General features: G+C 34.1%; 1 protein-coding gene across 12 annotated transcripts in view; it reads right to left on the bottom strand.

Annotated features, from left to right (window-relative positions):
• The window catches only part of TTN (titin), a 245,176-nt gene that overhangs the window by 123,238 nt on the left and 102,185 nt on the right, over positions 1-19,753 (bottom strand). For all 12 annotated transcript variants that reach the window (XM_048308565.1, XM_048308553.1, XM_048308560.1 and 9 more), the window contains 3 exons: positions 2,478-2,558; positions 991-1,074; positions 520-642 (listed from right to left, as the gene is read on the bottom strand). In XM_048308565.1, coding sequence (XP_048164522.1) covers positions 520-642; positions 991-1,074; positions 2,478-2,558 — 288 coding nt within the window. The remainder of the gene's footprint in view (positions 1-519; positions 643-990; positions 1,075-2,477; positions 2,559-19,753) is intronic.

Below are 19,753 nucleotides of genomic sequence, written 5' to 3'. Positions count from 1 at the left end.
TACACACATGCACTAATAGTATAACTTAAGATATAAGTAAAAGCCATGGTAATAGCCAACAGAATGGACAGGACAAAAGATATTAATTTCAGACAATATGCTGAAGATCCTTTCAAGAAATAGCAGTGATGGCATCTAGTTTTTCTTGGTGGAGCTTCTGGTTTTTCAATTATATTGGTATCTTCTGCTCTTAGCTACTAGAGTGGGTACTTTCTTTTCTTCTCCTATTATAACTTTTAAGCTACTGGCTGTGGTGGTTTTCATGAACCCAAGCAGGTAGAATAGTAAGAATATGTGAAAATAGTAAGAAGAGCTGAAATATAACATACAGGCAATTCAGACATCCAAGATTTACCACTATTTTTAAAAACCAACTATGTATGTCTGTTTCACACACATATGCAGATAAATAGAACAAGCATAATTTAGAATTTCAGAAAACAGAAGGCTTGGATAATTACAATGTTAAAGAAAAGAGGAAAAACATTGCTTTTGTTATTTATTAGTTTTGAGACTTACCTTCCTTTGGTGGGAGTTCTGGTTCTTCAGGTGCAGCCTCTGGTTCTGGGACAATCACAGGTTCTGGTATTTTTTGCACAGGTATTTTCTTTTCTGGAACAACTGTCTTCGGCACCTCAGGTTCTTTAAAGATATTTGTTTATTTTAGTTTCAGGAATTTGAAGAATAGGAATTCTTACTAATAAATAAAAAGGCAACAATAGCTCCAAAGTAAAAAATACCTCACAGCATCAGAAAAAAGGCCACCTTCATATACCATTTGGGTTTTTTTTCCATATTGCTTTACACACACTATTAGTAGCCACTGTTACTGGGAGCTATTCACAAATGAAGAAGACAACACAATCTGTAATGCTTATAAATATATTGTATAAAATATATGAAAAGGTTGCTAACACAAATGTAAGAAAGATAATATTTAGAGCAACAGATTAAAATTTGTGTGCAGTCTTATTACTATTGAACATGTACCTTTGGGTGGTGGAGGTTCTGGTTTTTTAGGAACTTCAATGTGTATTTTTTCTTCTGAAATCACTTTCTTGGGCACCTCAGGCACTTAAAAAAAAAGCAGTTAATTTTATTTATATGCATTTTGAAGATATGTCTGCAGTGTTGAGACACTAAGAAAAAGTAAATCTCAGAGACATCAAAAGCATCAGTGGTTTTGGATGTGAATATGTAATTTCTCCTTTTGCTAGAGAAAATTCGCTCTGCTGCCTCACTGAGTTACAGATGCAAAAACTACAATTGAAAAAACAAAGTATTTTATAATACATTAATAATAAAAGTAAATTACCACGATGTTAAAGTGGTACCCTAGAAAACTAAAGGGTTTTCTTTCCTTGCATACAATTACTTTTAGTCTCTGGATGTTCTGGATTCTTTGATAGTTTAACTGAAACCTCTTCTGGGACCAGTTCCTTTGGTATCTCCAGCATTCAAAAAATATCAATAACTTTTTACTATCAGGATTTCATAAGACTAAAACATAAGAGCAGATCACTCTTAGTGTAAACACCATCTACAAAGATCTATTTTTTTCACTCAAAACATTTGCTCACGTGCAAGACCTTTGACAAAAGAAGAAAATGCTAACAGAGGTCTTGAATACTGTCTCCTGTCTTGTTAAAACAAGAAAAGAATTTTTTTTTTTTTGATTCTGTACTTTTGTTATAATGTTAAGTATCTTTAGCTGGTATAAATTCCGGGTTTTTAGGCACAGCCACTTTGATTTTTTTGTTCTACATCTACTTCCTTGGGTCCTTCAGGCCCTTTGGGAATGAGATTATTTTCAGTTACACAGAATTTTACAGTCATGTTCAAAACTTTTCAGTAGAAATGGCAAAGGTTTTTAATAAAGCCTTTGATTTGACAGGTTTGTTGTGTTAAGGTTATTTTATGTCCCTGTAAAGTCTGAAGAAAAACCTCAGAATCTTCTGGAGTTTATTCTTCTACATTAGATTATTTTTCTGTTTTATTCAACCATCTCTTGAATCTCTATTTGACTGGGACTGACATTGTCCATTTTGTATTCTTTGTCACATTCTTCTATGTGTGATCACTTCTTGGTATCATTTTTTTGTCTGTGCACAGAAGTTTTTCTTCTGTATTAGGCATCTGTATCACTCATTCTATACTCTCTTTTGGGGCTAATTTTTCGTCATGAGTCAGGACTATTTCATATCACAGAGGCCCTCTTTTCTCCTCCTCTCTTTTCTCTTACTGTTCTCAAATGTCAATTGCGTCTCTACCCAGCCACATCAGTATTTCTGACACACTGGTACAGATTACAGCTATGATTCAAAAGAGAAGAATTTTAAATCAGTAACAGATATAGACCAATGGGCACAGAAGGTAAAAGTAACAGGAAAACACAAACGATCATATAACTAACCTGCACAATCAATACAGAGGTTTTTTTCCCCTGCCAAATTTTAATTTTCTGTAGTGCAACATACCTTTGGCTGGTGGTGGTTCTGGTTTTTTAGGGACAGCAGTGGGCACTTTCTCTTCTGGAATTTTCTTGGGCACCTCTGGCACTTTAAAGAAAACAGCATTAATTTTTTAATATTTAAAGCATTTAAAATATTTACATTGTAAAGAAGAAAGAGTATCACAAGAAGCATATTAGAAAGAAATGAAAGATATAAAAAGAGATGTCATGCAAAAATGTTGTATACTATTATGTACTATTAGGATTTTGATAATTGAGTTTTACTACAAGCTCTAATGCTCAAGAGAAAAATCTCCTCCTTAGAAAGACACTGTTATTGACATACAAGCTTTAGGTGGTGTTACTCTTGGTCTTTTAGGTACAAAAACATTTACTGATTTCATAGGTACCTTGTGCACTTTAAAGATATTAATGTAGTTTTAAAAATTACAAAAATTAAACATTCAATACAGAGACATAAGACAAAACACATAGATATATAAGGATGTGACAAAACAAGTAGATGTATAAGGATGCTTTGATAACAGTTACAACTTCTGAGAAATCTTCTTTGTTCTACTCTTCTGGCAAAGAATAAGTTGAAAGTGATTTTGCTTGGGATCTTTTTTCATGCAGTTTTAGATGTGCTATGCTAAAGATGAAAATAAGCTAAAGAAGTCATGGCAAAAGTTGAACTTCCATAAAATGCATTTTAAATGTCACACATAACACAGTTCTTCACTGATGCTTGGCAGTACTATGTGATGATGACTAGGGTGGGATAAGGTGTGCTGCCATTGGCTTGACAGTTTTTAATGCCACACAAACTGCTAGTTCAGACAGAGCTCTAAAATACCTGAGTGAATTGTAACAGATGGTTTCTGTGCAAATTCTATTTCCATTCAAAATGAAATCAATTGACCCCTAAGTTTAACATGAGCAATGTGAAACAGAAGGATAGAATGTACTTCTAGGTGGAGTATTGATTGAATTTCTGACTGTACCCATGAAGTGAAAATGTTCTGTAAATCTCACTGCGTGTTAACTGAGCTAGAGCTTCCCTTCTTTCTAGTCCCTTTTACTAGCTTCTGATACAATTTCTGGGTTATTCTTGGGTAGAAGAAATAGATAAACTCAACTAATTTTTAATACTTGGACAGCAACAGTACAAGGGACAGAAGAAACTTGTAGAGAAAGAATGAAGGAATATGGTGACCTATACCTTTGGGAGCTTCTGTCTTTTTAGGCAGAGTTTTTCTTCAGGAATACTTTTGCTAGGCAATTCAGTCACTTGAAAGCTATTTACTGATTTTGATTTCAATTTTATGACTTAAACACAACTTGAGAAACAGAAAACAGAAAATAGGACATATACAACATAAACATCACAAATCTAACACATGGACCATGAACTATTAAATCAGAAACCATGTAAGAAAGTAAAGATGTTTATCAGTGAACGACCTGAATTCTACCAGGCTCTCAAAATACCTTTAGACGGTGGAGATTCTGGTCTTTTAAGCACAGGAGCAGGTTCTGGTTTTTTAGGCATAGCAGTAGGTGCTTTTTCTTCTGGAACAGCTTTCCTAATGACTGCAGGCACTTTAAAGATATTAGTTCATTTTAACGAGAGAAAGACACGTCATGAAAAATCTCAAGTTTTTCATATAATTAAGGTACTGGAAGAATGAATACAAATATTAATTATGCTGAACAAGGACTAAAACACGGACATGAATAATTTAATTTTCCTGGAGTTCAAGACTTAGCAATTTGTAGGAAGAGGTGATGAAGAAGTCATATACCTCTAGGTGCTGGAGCCTCCTCTTTCCTATGAACAGTAGAAATTTCTTCTTCTATGTGAATCTCCTCATAAACTTCATGTACTTGAAAGATATTAGTTTAAACACTTAAATTAACTTAGAGTATCTTCAGAAAACAAGACAACATGTTAGATAAATAACAAATACAATCAAATATTCAAGCTCCTCTGAAGATATCCATTTTATATCCATGTGTAAAATTAGGATGCTTTCAAATAAGGGGTGAAAGACCCCTCATATTCTACCCTGATCTGACCTCTGCAGTTTGTCAGAAGAAAGATGCGTTATATGTCATAACTGAGCTACTACACTGAGCGCAGAGATAGGTCCTGCCTATCTAAGTTCTGTCACTTTTTCTTTATTTTTTTCCCTTTTGGGCTGATCTCAAGTAGCATTTAATTTTAAGAACTACAGATGGTATTTTTTTTAATTAAATTTTTACTGTTTCAGGTAAGCAAAGCTGTTAAGTAAACTCTAGTTCATGATAAACAGAATGCTCTCAAAATAATATATGTATGACAGCATTTTTTTTATCCTTCAAATTGTACTTAAAATTTCTTATACCTGTAAAGTGTGAAGGTTCTTCTTTAGGTACAGCAGGAGGTATTTTTTCTTTGTGGACAGCTTTCTTTCGTACTTCAGGAACTTAAAAATATTGGTTTATTTTAGAAATTTGCATTATCAAATAAGTAATACAGCTTTGTCAAAAAACAATCTACTAGAACAACAGAAAAAATATATGGTATTAAGATGTGAATAGAAGTCAACAACTTCGCCTTCTGGAGTCTTATCTTTCTAACTCCTAGCATTTCCAGTATTGAATGTGTTCTTCCCTGAAAAGATAGTTGGGGGGTTTTTAATGTTTGGGGTTTTGTTTGTTTGTTTGATGTTTTTGTGTGTGTGTGTGTGTTTAAGGATTTTGACACTAAAAAGGGTTTTATTTTTTAAAATTTAAAAATTACACATAAAAACAAGGCAAAAATCCAGTTCAATTAACTAATTATTTTGCTTCCAACATCTGTAGAGTTCTTCTGTTCTGGAATTGTATTACAAAATTATGTTTCTGTTAAAAATGTTTGTAGCTTTGTATTTTGTCCTGATTTAAAGTCATACCTTAATCTTGACTTCCTTTAAGCCCTTGATATGACTGCAAAGAGCCCTTTGGAAAATAAGCTTCTGTCACAACCTTTTAGATTTTTTTTCCAATATATTGTCAGAGAAAGTATTTTGAGAAATAGAACATGAGACATGAAGTCAAAAAAATATAAGGCTAGTCCCTGGCTAATCCCTGAATCTTCTGCCTACTAAATTTCTGTGTCTAATTTAATCTTTCTAAATTTTAAATTCTTGATAGAGAATGTATCAATCTGTTTAAGCAACTGCTTATAGAAAACAAAGAAAAAGAACTGTAAAGTGTCTGTAGCATCTGGTTGTGTTGTTTAAGAAAAACAAGCAAGCTGGGTTTCTTCCTTGGTATCTCACTTCTCAAAGAGGCTAAAGAAAGTTAATTTGGAGGTAATGTACCTTTAGCTGGAGGAGCTTCTTCTGTAGGTACAGCAGCAGGTATTTTCTTAAGTGGGACAGTTTTCTTTGTCACTGCAGATACTTCAAAGATATTAAATTTTTTAAAGAACGTTGTAATACACAAAGTGTAAGTAGCAAAGAAGCAATGACAGACGCAAAGCATCTAAGGAAACATTAGAATGAAAAAATGAAATAACAGATTATCGCACAGATGGAATGATGAAGATGAATAATTTGTAGGAATGTGTCACTTTACAGATTGCTTGAAGAGTTGCTTTACCTTTAGGTGCTGGAGCTTCTGGTTCACTAGGAGTAATAAAAGGCATCTTTTCTTCTGTCGGAACTTCTCCATAAACTTCAAGTTCTTTAAAGATATTAGTTTATTTTACATATTATAATATTAGTTACAAGACAGCTTCAAATAAAAACATGCACACATGCATATGGAGAAAGAGCTATTTGAACATAAGTTATTTAAATATCTTTCAGCCTGATCTTACTACTGCTGGAAGTTACCATTCCCAGTTAGTAAAATACAAGTTTACAGAAATATTTTATTTTCTAGTTTCTTAGTTCCGTGTATTAGATAGAATTTGTAACTGAATTTCATATGTCTTCATTTGGGGTTAACTACCTCCATTGCAGCTCAAAAATTAGGTGTTGCTCAGAATAGTTTCTTAAACCACTGTTTATTTTAGTTCATTTCCTTGCTCCAATGTGACTCAAGTGCTTCCTGAATCAGAAACTTAGTTTCTCTCTTATTTATATATATATCTTTTTCACGTTGTTAGAGGAAAAAAGTATGGCATTTTAAAATGCTAAACTGCATTTTTAAATTTAGTTTAACATTTTAAATTTAAATTTTTAAAATGCTGAATTTTATCTAAATTTGGGGACATAGATGGTCTAAAAGATATGGATATAAGCTTCTTTTAAATAGTTTAAAAAATTAATTAAAAATATCTCATATTTTACAGAACAATATAGAGCATGATTTGATATATTCTCTGCAATTTACTCTTTGGTAGATGTGTCACTGATGTACCTTCATAAAAAGGAGGCTCCTCTTCTCTAGGGATAATGGTGGGTACTTTCTCTTCAAGGACAGCTCTCTTATGGACCTCAGGAACTTCAAAGATATTAGCTTTCTTTTAGTAACTTCAAAGTAATTTTCAATTTTTAATATCCCAAACAGAAATAAACCCAGAAAACTAAGTCCTTTTGAGGTCTTGGAAACTTTTTGAGAATGAAATATGATACAGTTCTAGAACCGTCTTGCTGAAACAGTGAATTTTGTGAAGAAATTTCTGGTTTCAGCTCTCAAAGAGCATAAGCCATTCGCTTTCCTTACTGCATTGTCATGCTTTTCCTTCTGGTTGGTGTAACAGCTTTAATAGCTTAAACTTACTGACTCTTGCCCTATTACTTCTTCACCAATATCATGACCTGTGTATTGGTATCAAAACCCCAGTTTAAACTAAATTCACAATTATACTATAAATATAAAAGCACTGCAGCTTTACATACTGGTGGTATAAGCAGCAGTACCTCCTCAGCATGTTTTTATTCATACTTCAATGTTTTACTGTCTAGCACCTATCTGAAATGTTTGCCCCAGAGTTTTGGATTTATCACTGAGAGTTGAATTTCCACTTAGAGACTGGGAGCTCTTGCAATGGTGTAAAGAACATGAGAATTTTTTATGATGTTAGCTTGGAAAAATGGCGCAAATATTTCCTTTCCATAAAATCTCATATCAAAATCTCCTTTACCTTTCATTGGTGGAACTCCAATTTCAGGTGTATGTGTAGGTTTCTTTTCTTCAGGGACAGTTCTTTTGAGAACATCTGGCCCTTTAAGATATAATTTACTTTTAGGGCTTTCAAAGCTAGTTGAAGAAGTTAGAAGAAGAGCAAATCTAACAAGGAAGATTCTTGAATCAAAGAATTAAATCCCCACTGAAAGAACATTTACGTTAATTTTGAAGATGAGACAGAAGAATAACATATTAAAAATATATATTCTTCCAGAAGAAATAAAAGTATTATTTCTTTCTGAACTATTTTCTTGTGCAGGTTAATGACAGAACACACATTTTTTAAATTACTCTAACGTTTTCAACAAATGACTTGAAACCAACAGGCAAAAAAAGACTCAATGATAAACAGATGAAAAAAACCACAGTGGGACATAAAACATATGCACATGTTTCTCAACGAATAATGAGGACAAAAGACTGAAAATAGAGTTAATGTTTCACAAGGACAAGAAGAGGAAGTATACCTTTAGCTGGTGGAGTCGTTTCCTTTTTAGGAATAGCAGGTGGTACTTTTTCTTTTGGAACAGGTTTCTTTGGCACCGCTGGCACTTTAAAGACATTGGTAGTTTTTTAAGAATGTTTGCAGGAGGAATATTATGTAAGAATAGAAGTTAAACAAAAAGCAAACAACGCTGAAGAGTCAGAAAACTTAGCAAAACACAAAAATATTTCTCTAATACATAAATACATGTAATAGAGGCCATCTATCTGGACTATTTTGCTTGGATAGACACAGCTAGAGTTCCAGTATTCAGTGAAAGAAAAACACTGCTGTTGTTGGATAAATTTTGGATAGGGATAAGGATAAGCCTTAACAATTAGGTTTCATGGACTATCACCTCTAATTAATGGCAGCTGGGAATATGGTAAGGTTTCAATTTTGTATCAAGCTTTTCTGTAAAAACAACAAGTAAACGAATCCACCTTTTCCCACTGATTTCGTTCTGACAATTCATGTGAGAAACAACTATAAAAGTTAGCACAAATCAAATTTCTGGCAAACTGAGTGCTATGACAGAAAATTACAGAACTTTGGACTAGTGCAGTAACTTCTCTAGCACCCACTGACAATTGCTATTGATGACACTTATGTTTTGTAAAGCCTGATACAGAGAATACCTATTAAGATGGCACACACTCCAGCATATCATTAGGTTAAAGAAGATTCTAGTTTTTAGAATTCTGCAGGAAACTAGAGTTTCAATGGTTAGCTTTAAAATATCACGTTATGATGGCAAAAATTAAATTAACGTACTACCTTCAATCCCTTTGTCTCCAGGAAGTAATTTGTTTGATTTTTGTTTTGTTAAAGAAATACCTTTTTTAACTGTCTTTAACGGTATTGTGTAAAAAGGCTGAGTCTAGCAGTCAAATCAGAATAGGTAAATTACTGGATTTGGGGATTCAGAGACTCACGCAGAAAGTTGTGTTCTCAAATTTATCTGATGGTTGATGTACCTTTAGCTGGTGGAGCTTCTCTTTTAAGAGCAGGTACTTTTTCTTCTGGCAGAGGTCTTTTGGGCAACTCAGGCACTTTAAAAAATATGTCATTATGTATTATAAGTTATATATGAAGAATTACAACAGATATAAAGACAGCAAGCAGAACAATCATTCATTTGTAGAGGAATCACCTCATCATTTATGGAGAAAAAAGGGAGCAGTCATCCCAGAATTCTTGAGTAATGAAATAAGAAATATCAATGTACATCTTTTTGGTACATTGTAGATGCACTTTCTGTTTGGTGTGAGGCATCCTATGACCATAAATTTAAATTATGGGAAGGAAGGTTCTAATATCTAAATCTAAAGTTCTAATATCTTTGTAACTCAAAGGAGCTAAACTGGACAAAAGAAGCAAATATTAATGCAAAAAAAATTAATTCATGTTGAAGCCGAATTACATTAGAAGGTTGATATTTTCTCTGCTTGTGTTATATCTCCACTAGCTCACTCTTGGGCAGTCAGATAGGGAACCCTCCCATTTCACACTGAAGGGAATTCCTTTGGAAGGACTAGAATAGAGACAACCCTTGAACTGATTTATCATTACCAGCAACAGACACACATAGGACTACAAACAAGGCAAACTATAAATAAACACTCATAGGAGGCTTAACAAGTAACTGAAACCACACTAGAAGAACAAAGAAATCATTACTTGATTTACCTATAGCTGGTTGGATTTCATAAGCCTCCTCATATTTCTCATAGATCTCTTCCTTCTCCTTGAACTCATACTTTTCATAGACATCTCTCTCCTCGGCCTCCGCTTCATATTCCTGCTCCTGAATTTCCTTATATCCCTCAGGTTCTTCAGGTTCCTCGTATGCCTCAATTTCTTCAGCTTCCTGAATCTTCTCAAACTCTTCAATGGTTTCATATGTCTCATACTTCTCATATTCTTCATATGCATACTCATACTTCTCCACCACAGGTGCAGGAGCAGGGACTTTTTCTTTCCGGACAAGTTTCTTAGATACTTCAGGCACTTTGGAAACAGTATTATTGTTACTACCTGACAATTATTTAAATTTTTTTTTACACTTAGTCAAGATAATTGACAAAGAAAGAGAATGTGCATGATAACCACAAGCATAAATTACATTAAATCATAAAACTATGCTTCTGAAGAAATGTATGTATTATAAAAGATTTTAGAAGGAGGAGGAAAAAACAAATCTTTGGGAGAAATAAGAAGAAATATATCTGTACCTTTAGTTGGTGCTGGTTCTTTGGGTTTGGGCACAACAGCTGGCACTTTCTCTTCGGCAACAGCTCTTTTATGAACCTCCGTGACTTTAAAGATACAGATTTTGTTTAGGAATTTAAAAACATTAAATCACCTTAGAGCAGAGTAAGTAAAAAAGCACAAGAAACAGAGCTTTATGGTTCAACAATTCAACATTGAAAATGAAGAGTTTTAACATAAATTCAAACAAAAATCTTGTACAACAGAGACAAAAGTTAGAAAGAAGGTCAAGAGTATTCCTAGCATAAATATTAATTATAAGGAGTGCATATACCTTTTGCAGCTGGAACCTCCACTTTTTCAGCAGGAGAAACCAGCACCTTTTCTTCAGGAGCAACCTTCTTAGGCATCTTGGGTACTTTAAAGATAAGACCTAACTTCAGTGTACTTTTACACAATTTTTAAATGGACACAAAGCCAGAAGTTTATGAACAACAGAGCAGAGACTTACAAACAAACAAATAGCATAGTGACGAATACAATACAGGACAGAAATAATAAAGTGTCCCTTACTAAACTCAACTTGTACCAAGAATATTATCAGTTAACGATAACAGCATTTACAATCGGCAATACCTTTGGCTGATGGAGCTAGCACCTTTTTAGGAACAGGTTCTTTCACTTCAGGAATGGGTTTCTTAGGCATCTCAGGCACTTTAAAGACATTTTATTTTAAGAATGTCATCCACCAGTAGTATGAGAAAGAGAACAGAACACGTACAAAGAGACAAAATAAGAACTGATCTGCAGAATATATTTTTAAAAGATGAAACAGAAATTAAAACAAAAGACTTTACATTCACAGGCACGCATCTTGAGCAAGTCAAATAATTTAAGCGCTTATTTTCTGCTAGGAATTCTGAGATATCAATACAGAAATGCAGCAGGGACACAAAGCTAACATAAACAACAAACAAAATAAACGAAACATCGAGAATAACAACACATTGTTAATTTATGCACCTTTTGCTGGAGGAAGCTCCAGTTTCTCAGGAGTGGGTACAGGTGTTTTTTCTTTTGGGACAGGTTTCTTAGGAATCTCTGGCTCTTTAAAGATATTATTTTGCAAACGTGTTAAAATTGCTTTCAGAGCATTAAAAGCATAAACATGGAAACAAGATAAAAACATAGAACAAGACCACAAACTCCCCCCAAAACATATATAAATAAAACTTAGAACAAGAAATAAAGATGAATTTTAAAGAACACAAAAGATGTCATGAGTGACTTGCGCAAAAAGATCATGTACCTTTTTCTGGTACAGTTTCCTCTGGAATAAATTCCTCTTCTTCTTCCTCAGGAACAAAAATGGGAACCTTTTCTTCAGACACAACTTTCTTTGCAGCCTCAGGCACTTTGAAGATATTATTTTAAGAACTTTAGTTTCACAACATCACAAAGAAAAATCCATAACATAAAACATAAGGACACCAACCTTAAAGTAACAATAGAAATAAAAATAGGGGAAACTACTGGCTATTTTTCACTCCCTGAAAACAGCAGTGTGCAACTGGGTTAAAAAGTCCAAAAGAGGACTAGCTCTTTTGCCCAATTTTTAATTCCAGTGTCACTGCAAACAGAAAATATTAGCAAGATATGCTACAAACCAGAGGTTAAAGAAGATTATTAGCATTAACGTTTTTGCATAAAAACTTTCCAGTGTCTGCTTTCCTTTTTTTAATTTTTTTTTTTCCTAAAATACTCAGCTACTGCTGAGGTAGAATCTGCTTGACATACAACAGTGGCCTTTGCAATAGTCTGCCTCCACTTTGAATTTCCCATTTAGGGTATAGGATCTGGTTATTAGTATGATCAGTTGTAAATTGTTGTTATTTTTGTAGAAGTTTAGCTAAAAACCTTGAGAATCTAGCTTATTCTCAAGGTACATGTAAGAGTGATCTCCCTGAATTGAAGAATTTCCAGGTAATGGCCCATAAAATTTTGTTTCAGCTATTTTGTTTCAACAAAATTTAAATTAATTTAAAAATTATTTCTGGATGATAATATCACAAGGAATTACTTCATTCACAGTAATCACTTAAAGTAGAAAAAAGCAGATCATTCAAGGCCTGATTCTCAGCCCACTGCAGTCATTAACAAAATAGACAAGCCCAGTCTGGGCCCTAGCACTGCTCACTAAAGGGAAGCAGCAGGGTGCTATAGCCAAGGATCTGACTTTATGTGAGTATAAATTGAATGATAAAATTAGGTTCCACTGAAATATGAAAATAAGACAGAGAGGAATTATCTTCATACACCACAATGTGATATACCTTTAGCTGGTGGAATTTTCTTTACTTTAGGAACTGCAACAGGTGCTTTTTCTTCTGGGACAGCTCTCTTGGGCACCTCTGGCACTTTAAAGATATTGTTTTCATAAGAAATTGGTAATTGCTTTTAGAGCATCAAAACTACTAAAACTACAGAAAAAAGTTCACAAAGACCAAAAAGAAGAAGAAGAAAACTCCTCTCAGAAGGTTAATTGAGGTTTACATCAAGCTTAAAACAATCACTGGAGATGAAGATCTATTAGTGAATTGAACAAAGCCCTCATATTCTTTAAGAAGGAATGGTGTACCTCTTGCTGGTATCTCTGGAACCTTTTCCTCTTCTTCAGCAACAAAAATAGGTACCTCTTCACTGGCACGTCTTGGTATTTCTGGCACTTTAAAGATAGTTTTTAATTGTAGAAAACATAGACACAACTTACACAGAAGCTAAAGAGTGTGAATTAGCAAGTACGTTTGTCACACACAGCTACAATACTTCAGTTAAATTCTGACAACAAACATACAGAAACAAGAACAAGCATCATCCATATGTTTAGCTATAGGTAGCAATACCTTTGGCTGGTGGAGGTTCTGGCTTTTTATGTACAGGGACAGGTACTGCCTTTTCTGGAACCTTCTTGGGCACTTCAGGCACTTTAAAGACATTTTTGTTTAAGGAATTAATTTTCAGTGTAACATAAAACATAGTGAAATGATAACTGTATAGCTGATATTAAGACAACTTCACAAATATGGTAAAATCTAGTTGTGTGTGTAAATTAACATTGATTTTATCCACAGATTTATGCACAGATGTAAACTTACAAACACACAGAGAGTACAGAACCACAAATTGGTGTAGTAAGGCTAAGGGGGAAGTCTGGCTGTTCAGGTAAATTTTTTATCTTTTGGAGCATCTGTTTTTGAAAAAGCAAGCCCTTTAAAATGATTTAGATCCAAAAGACAGAGACAATACAAAACACAAAGACATTTTCAAAGCATAGAATAAGCATAGCACCCATGACTGATGGACACAAACAACAGTGTACTGATCAAACAGCTCAGGGTTCAAACACATTAGGCCTAAGAATGGGATTGTTACTGGCAGTAACAATCTTCTTCTAAAGATGAAGAAACAAAAAATAAAATCACACATTGAACCAGAAAATGGTGTACCTTTGGCTGGTGGAGGCTCTTCCACTTTTTTAGGCACTGGGACATGTACCTTCTCTTCTGGCACAGGTTTCTTTGGTACTTCAGGTGCTTGAAAAAATATTATTGTAGCTTAAGAATTTCATTTTTGGACCATAAGGTAAAGAACACTGATATGAATCAATAAAGTTGGACAACAAAGAAGACTGTCAAGAATAGAAAACTTTCTTCACTCTACATTACATATGAAAAAAAGACTGACTTAAAACATTTTTTTTAATAAAACATTCAGTCAAGAACTATATCAAGTCATATACCTTTGGCAGGTGGAACATCCTTCTTTTTTGGTACAGGAACAGGAACCTTCTCTTCTGGCACAGGTTTCTTTGGCACTTCTGGAACTTAGTAAGACATTATTAAAAATTGAGCTTGGCATGAGAATCTAAAATAACATGACATACAAACCAGTCACACTAAAACAATTAAACACAAACAAAAAGATCCACAGTTCTTAAGAGTAACAATTCTTTCTCTATCCTAATTTTTAACACAAGTGAGAAGATAAATGAATGCTAGAAGATCTTTCTGGTCACAGATAATTGCAAGTGTATATACCTTTAGCTGGGGGAGCTTCCTTCTTTGGCACTTGGACTTTCTTTTCAGGTACAAGTTTCTTTGGCACCTCGGGCACTTCAAAAACATAATTTTGGTTAAAAAAATAAACCACAAGCTACTCAAAATAGAAATGAATCAAAAAAGACAGCAACACAAATATTTTATATGAAGACCCCTCTCCAAAAAGAACAGAAAAAAGTAATAAGCAATTAAGGCATCTGAGAAATAATGTGAATTACTTATTCAGAGGATGTCTTCTAACATAAAGAGATGATATATACCTTTTGCTGGAGGAGGTTCTTTTTTCTTCAGAATAGGTATTTTTTCCTCTGGAACAGGCTTCTTGGGAACCTCAGGCACTTGAAAGACAACATTAAAGTTTTAGGTATTTACTTCCATAAAAACAGGAACATAAAGTGTAAACAAACGTCACAAATACATACTCATACAAGCAAACATCACATACTCCAAACAAACAGCTTTGATTTAACAGGGTTTTATCATTAAGACAAAATAAAATAACAAACACATAATATTAGCTGCTATTATATCCATTCTCCCTGCTCAGCCATTGAGGCCATCAATAAAAATGTTTTTGACCTCAAGGGATTTTTTGCTGATCAGAAGATTAAGTCAGAGTTTGACTTTTTTGAGCAGCTATTAAAAACAATTATAAAATGTCATAGTGGGAAATTTGCAAAAATACAATTTAATTTTTTTTCCAATTCCTGGATGTTTATTACAAACCCTGTAATAAACAATTATCAAATTGCTGTGTAAGATATTTAGTGCTTTTACTAATTTTCAATATTTTCCCCTAGAACTATGTTTGTAATCCTTGCCAGGCATGTAATAGGTTGCATCTGATCATATTGTTACGTATATTAAATATAAATTGCTGACTGCATTTTCTTCCTGGAAAATTTCCAAGAGCTTTCTACATGCAAAAAACTCAAGCACATCTAGTTTATCAACTGAGTTACTTCAAGCAGAGAACTGTGGACACATTATAAGTACCCAGCAATTTATAACATAATTTATTGGGTAAATAAAATGTTTTTAAAAAATCCCTTTACTCTTTTGAAATCAACAGACTTTAACTGCAGTGAGACAAAGGCTTCAACTGAAATGTATCTAAACTTTTGTTTGTACTCCAAACCCCAGAAATGTTCATATAAATTTTACAATGATAGGAGAATAATCCCACTGTCTCTGACGAAAGTTTGGAGCACATGTGAATTAAACTTAGCTACTATGAGAGAGTCAATGGAAATTTCAGTCAACACTAATTTTCCTGTTCAGGATTAACCTGGCTTTTGCAGTGTACAGCCTCATATTTTCTCAGCTAAGTATAATATGCTCATGTTTATGACAAAATTTCTACTGCAAACAATGTTAGATCTAGTTTTGACATTCATTTATTAGTCAAAAGAAATTCCAAACTTCTTTGATGGAAAAAGATGCTATGGAATGATTTGGATCAGGACTGGAAAGGACACTCTTAGATGATTATGTAATTTTGGAAAATTGCATATACATGATCTGTATCTTTATATTATGATCAGAAAGGTTTTATTACCAAGATCTTGGTATGACCTAGTTCTCCTAAGTAGTCAATATTATGTTCATCCTGTACTAAAAATGTAGAAAATTTATACCCATACCATAAAAAATAGTCCTAAAGAAAACACCTGAAACTAACAGTATTCAAATATGGATATTTAATAAAACTTTTGTATCTTCCTTTTTCATGAAAATATATTATTCCCTTCAGGATAGAAATAAACATCAACCATAGGGCTTTCTAAAGTTTCTGAAAATAATTCAGTGCGACTTGTGTTCCTAAATCACTTATTTTCAAGTACTCTAGCTATTTGCTAGATAAATATATTTTTTGTCTCTGATTGCAGACTTTACATAAGCATTTTCAAGTATTTCAAGCACAGTCTGATAGCAAAATTGGACCCCATATGAGGATGAAATTAAGCTCAGTTAAATTTTCTTAGTGGTTTATACAGAGTTCATGTGAAAGAGGAACGAACATGTATGACATGGAACATTTGAATTTATGGAGGTAGCAGTAAAGAGTAGACATACAACCATCACATGTTCTCTGCACTATATAATAATCAGTAAATATCTTAAAGGAATGCACATTGTAAAGCACACTGCAGCATTTTACAACAAAACTTTGGTATTTTTGCAGAATGAAAAGATACTACTTTTTCTCACACAAACCCTAAAGTATACCTCTAGCTGGTACAGGAGCCTTCTCTTCATACTGAGGAACTTGTGACTCTTCCTCCTCATATTCAGCGACTTCCTCTCCATAATAAGCAGCTTCTTCTTCGTAATGGATGACTTGTTCCTCTTCGTACTGAGGAACTTCTTCCTCTTCATACTGAGGAACTTCTTCCTCTTCATACTGAGGAATTTCCTCCTCATAGTGACTAACTTCTTCATAATGGCGAACTTCCTCCTTGTAATGGATTACCTCCTTCTCATATCTGGTGGTATCTTCCTCCTCATATTTTGGAATCTCTTCTTCCTCTTCATACTGAGGAACTTCAACATATGCTTTTTCTTTTCGGACAACTGTCTTGCGTACTTCAGGCACTTAAAAAGATACCAATTAAAAGAACCTTAAAATTTAGCACATAGATCTTACTAATAATAAGGATCAAAAGGCATTTTTGGCTAAGAATTAACCAAAGGAAGAACATTCCATAGAAAACAAATCAGTACTCACTGTACATGGAACACACAAGACACAAAAAACATTTATACCATATTTCAATACTCTATTCAGTATACCTTTAGCTGGTGGTCTTGCCATTTTTTTAGGAGGATAAATTGGTACTCTTTCTTCAATGGTAGCCCGCTCTGGTACATCAGGCACTTAAAAGATACAGTACAATTATGTTTAAGAATTTTTAGATGTAAATTGTATAAAACCAAAAATAGAAAACCAAAACAGAAAAAGATATCTTACGAACACATATAAAAGACATGCATGCTTATTGTCACTGGACATGTAGCTAGGGAAGTCATTAGGCTGCTTTTCAACTAAGAAACAGCAAACTTTTCAAGATACCAATATAAACAGCTGATATGATTCCTGCTTCATCCACTGCTGCCAACAGTGAAGTTAAGCTTGCTGGTGGGCAGAATTCAAAATCCAAAGCCATCCAACTACAAAATCAATTAAAACTCATTGTTCTCTGCAGCAGCTCCTCTTCACAACAGTGGCACTTTGCACTACCTCAGGAAGAGATCAAGAGTCCTTATTCACTGACAACAAAAGATTTGTGTAGGAAGCTCCAGACGAAGGTGAGGGAACCTTCAAGAAAGACTTTGAGAGTGACTAGCAATAGGTAAGAGTTCTGGTCTAATTAAAAGCAAAAGAATTACTTGCTCGGGGACGAAGGTATTTTTCCTCTTCTGTGAATTACTTTATGAAGTGACTTGTTTGTTCTGACATGGCAAGGAGCCATTCCTTGTAAAAGCAGGAGCATTTCCAAAAGATTAAGATGTGTATATATTCAGTTTTTAAGATTTATTTAGTAAAGAATGCTTGCTATGTTTAAGCAGCGTATTCTCTTTTACAGAAGTGTGTGGGTCTTGTCTTCTGAGGCAGGTGTCTTGGAAAATTTTTGACCAATATAACTGGAAAGTGCACAGAAAATTACCTTGGCATTTTAAGATCTGGCAGACTTGCCAAGTTAGAGAATAACTGTGGCATTTTCTTAATAGATTTGAGATTTTTTTCTCACCTTAAGAGATGGAATCCATTCTGTCAGTGACAGATTTGAGGATTTCTAGAGGCTTTATTCATGATAAGCTACAGTGAGCATAAATGAGTGGCTGACACAAGTCTTGATGCTTGGTGTTATTTTTGGGGCTCTTTAAGTATTTTCTGGCAGAGTCCTCCTTGATATTTAATTGTAAATGCCAGGGACATCTACATTTGAAATCTTAAACTAAAACTGGTTGGAACGGGTACTTTGGTGGATTTGATAACAAAAACTGCATTGTGCATGAGTGCCCTTTTCAGAAAGCTCAGGTTCCTTTAGATTCCTTTTTTTCCGGCTAAAACACCTCTGTTTCATACCCCATTGGAGAACTGTTGCATTTTATGTCCTTCTGCTTTGACCCTTTTCCTTCCAGATGGCATATTACACCTGCCTTACAGAGGACCAAAGATTGTCTTCCATCTTACTCCTAGTACTCCTGATATGCTTGTCCCCCCATCTTTGGAGACTAAATAGATAGTTTAACTTCACACTGATTTTTCTGTATTAATCTTTCATGATATCAATATGATAATGCTGTTTATCAACGGTATCAGGTCTAAAAGTAGTAAGTATGAGGCATCTTGTGGGTCATTTTTCACAAATCGGTTGATAGTCTGCAAAGTGAAAGAGCAATGAATTTTCTTTAAAGGCTATGGACAGTTGAGCAGGCAGGTCCATGACGTTGGATTGTGTTGAGTGTCTCAGCTGTGTAGGTAACAGTAGAGTTAAAGATTTCTTTCTTTAACCTTCATATTTAGGTGAGGAGTTGCTTTTACAGAACAGGAAAGGACTGCCTTTCTTTTCAGGATAGGAAAGCGTGTTACTTTAAGTGAAAGCCAAGACTGTCTCCTGTTTCCCCTCAAAGGTCAGACAGGTGGCAAGATTTGAAAAGGAGGACCGAATGAAATTATTGGGCTTCCACTATGAGAACAGCAGTAAGCCAAGAGGAAAGCATTAAACATTTCACGAGAATGAAATACTGTCCTGTGTTATTCTACAAGCTTCACTATCATGATAAACTGGCAATAGCAAAGGACATGAAATTTTGTTTTGTTTTCGCTCTTTTTTTTTTTTTTTTTTACTGGCTGATAAGATGTAACTTTGGACACAGAATCTTTTTTGTCTTCATACCTGTGTATGAAATCTCCTTTTCTGTGTGGAGAGAAACGGATACTTCCTCTGACATAGCCCAGTGTTCTTCTTCTGTTGGTACTTCAAAGACAGAGTCTAACATTAATATGTTTTTTTCTGGTGTCATATAATGTACAATAAATATCCCATTTGGAGTTTCTTAGAAAAATGACTATTGTTTCGTGACACCACCCACCCCCAGAGTAATTGGGAAAAATGTCTCTAGTATTTCTCAAAAACTATGTAAAAGGTCCCCTGGGACTATAGTGGATCATAGTGATAGACTTGATAGTTTAAGGTTAATGATTGGACTCAATGATCTTAAGTGTCTTGTCCAACTTAAATGATTCTATAATTCTAAATTTGAACCTCAGGAAATGTGCCAGACCAATAGGCCTGAAGCTCTGATAGCATTACATGA

The sequence above is a fragment of the Corvus hawaiiensis genome, chromosome 7 (genome assembly GCF_020740725.1).
Source record: "Corvus hawaiiensis isolate bCorHaw1 chromosome 7, bCorHaw1.pri.cur, whole genome shotgun sequence".
Taxonomy (NCBI): Eukaryota; Metazoa; Chordata; class Aves; order Passeriformes; family Corvidae; genus Corvus; species Corvus hawaiiensis.
Note: the sequence above shows the minus strand (reverse complement) of the source record. Positions and strands in the feature narration are given on the sequence as shown.